The sequence below is a fragment of the Austrofundulus limnaeus genome, unplaced genomic scaffold (assembly GCF_001266775.1).
Source record: "Austrofundulus limnaeus strain Quisiro unplaced genomic scaffold, Austrofundulus_limnaeus-1.0 Scaffold113, whole genome shotgun sequence".
In the NCBI taxonomy this organism is placed as follows: Eukaryota; Metazoa; Chordata; class Actinopteri; order Cyprinodontiformes; family Rivulidae; genus Austrofundulus; species Austrofundulus limnaeus.
In genome coordinates, this window is record NW_013952515.1 from 1,391,923 (window position 1) to 1,393,931 (window position 2,009).

The 2,009-nt window shown below is 36.6% G+C and overlaps 1 protein-coding gene across 1 annotated transcript in view; it reads left to right on the forward strand.

Moving 5' to 3' along the window:
* The window catches only part of cachd1 (cache domain containing 1), a gene marked incomplete in the record, with an annotated part of 121,814 nt that overhangs the window by 94,117 nt on the left and 25,688 nt on the right, over window positions 1–2,009 (forward strand). Inside the window, 1 exon segment of the mRNA XM_014014289.1 lies at window positions 352–533. Within this exon segment, the coding sequence (XP_013869743.1) occupies window positions 352–533 (182 nt within the window).

Sequence of the window (2,009 nt, forward strand, 5' to 3'; positions counted from 1 at the left end):
GTCTAAAAACAAGATCAAAAAGACTTTTTGGCAGGATATAAGGTTTTAAAACTTGGTTAGGTGGACATTTTTTGCAGTGTAAAGACCCCCCTCCGGTGACCTCATCACCTCTTTCAGACTCTCGTCTGAGAGGAGACGTGGTTCTGGGCTGGGACACCTTCAGGACTCTGACACTAATCAGCTGGAGGAAAAATTCATTTTAGAAGCGAAAGTGTCAAAATGTATTTTTTCCCCAACTTCTAAACTGATGAGTAAAACTTTTTAAATCATTTCTTTAATGCCCCCACCACCTTACACACCTCCTCTTTGTTCTCTCTTATCGTCCATCCCTTCATCTTCGCCCCTCTGCAGTCCTCTGTCAGGAACGAGGTTATGGCGACCAGTCACGTTACGGATGAGTGGATGACACTAATGGAAATGAGTAGCCTCAACTGCTACATTGTGCGCCGTTACATAGCAACGCCCAGCGGGGTGCTCCGGATTTACCCGGGATCGCTGATGGACAAAGCGTTCGACCCGACCCGCAGACAATGGTGAGGCTTACTGTGGTGGGTTTGAAGACGGGTGTGTGTGTGTGTGTGTGTGCGCGCATGCACTTAAGTGGACCAACAAGTTATGCTGAGTAGTTCTGAGTATAAAGTTTATTTATTTTTTATTTTATTTTACTGTGTTTATTCATTTATCTACAAAACAACAATTTCTATATACAACAAAATACGATGACAAATTAAATGAAAGGTAGCAGAAGAAGAAAAGTCTTCTTATATCTGCCCCTTTTCTCATTAAGCAAATTCAATTAAAAAAAAATCTTCAAATACTGAACAAAAAAACATACAAAGAAAAAAATCAAGAAAGGTTTAACTCCTTATTGAGCAACAAATCTTACATTAAACCATTTTATATTTCTCCAACAGTTTAACCTTTGTCATTCTCTTAAATATAAGTTTATATTAACAAGTTAAAATAAATGTGCTACGTTCAGCACAAGAAAACTTAATTTGCTGTTACATCATCAACAATTCCTCAGAATTTTTTTTACACATAAAGTGTTTATTAAAGATATATTTGCTGTTTTTATTCGTTAGACCAGGGGTGTCACATGCGTTCCTCGTCTCACTGCTGCAGCTGAGCACCGCTAGCAAACAATAACTGAGCTCTACCTGGTATTTCCTGCACAGAAATAGTGTTTTAATATGTCCTCTTATAAACACTAAAAAGTACTATAAGTACAACTGACTAAATGTGAAATAAATACAGAAATATTATTAAAAGGCACTTTAAACTCATGACTTGTAAGTGGGTAGTTCCAACTTCCCAGTACAACTGGGTCACAGCAAAAGTAGCCAACAAAAATACAGCAAAATGCAGCTTTTACCCGGTAATTTTTGAACCTTGTGCAGCTCCACCTAGTGGTGGGATGCCATCATTTCACAGGTAAGATAATCAACATGCATYATGGGAGGAGTTGTTYACGGTCAATGCTGTCTTTAAAGCAGCTTATTTTAAGTTGTCAAATTTGCTATTGGAAGTCTTTTCTTGTGTTTGATTCCAGGTGCTTCATAATGGAGGACAGAGGCTACCTGGTACCTTTTGGTTAAAGAAAAAAAAGATGGACAGTTTTTTGGAGCGTAAAGGAAAATAGAATTGTGATCCATTTTTCATTTTACAAGATCTGTTCAAAACAAAAAACAAATGACCAAAAAGAACCATTTTGACTGAAATAGGGATTCCTTTGCCTCACAGCAAAATCTGTTTCCAWTGTCTTGTGCTGAAATCTGTTCACAGATTGTTCCCACTCACAAAAACTCATGTTTCTAAAAGTACTGTTGTGTTTGTAAGGAAAAGTTTAATACTTATTTAACAGGAAATGTATGGGGTGCCGTTTGTAAAGTTACACAGTCAAAAATTACCACCAATATTTTTGTTTTATTTAGCCTTTTATAAGAAAAAAAGAACAGATTTAGTTTTCAAAGTCAGTTTTTCACCATATGATTCATACATTTATAAAT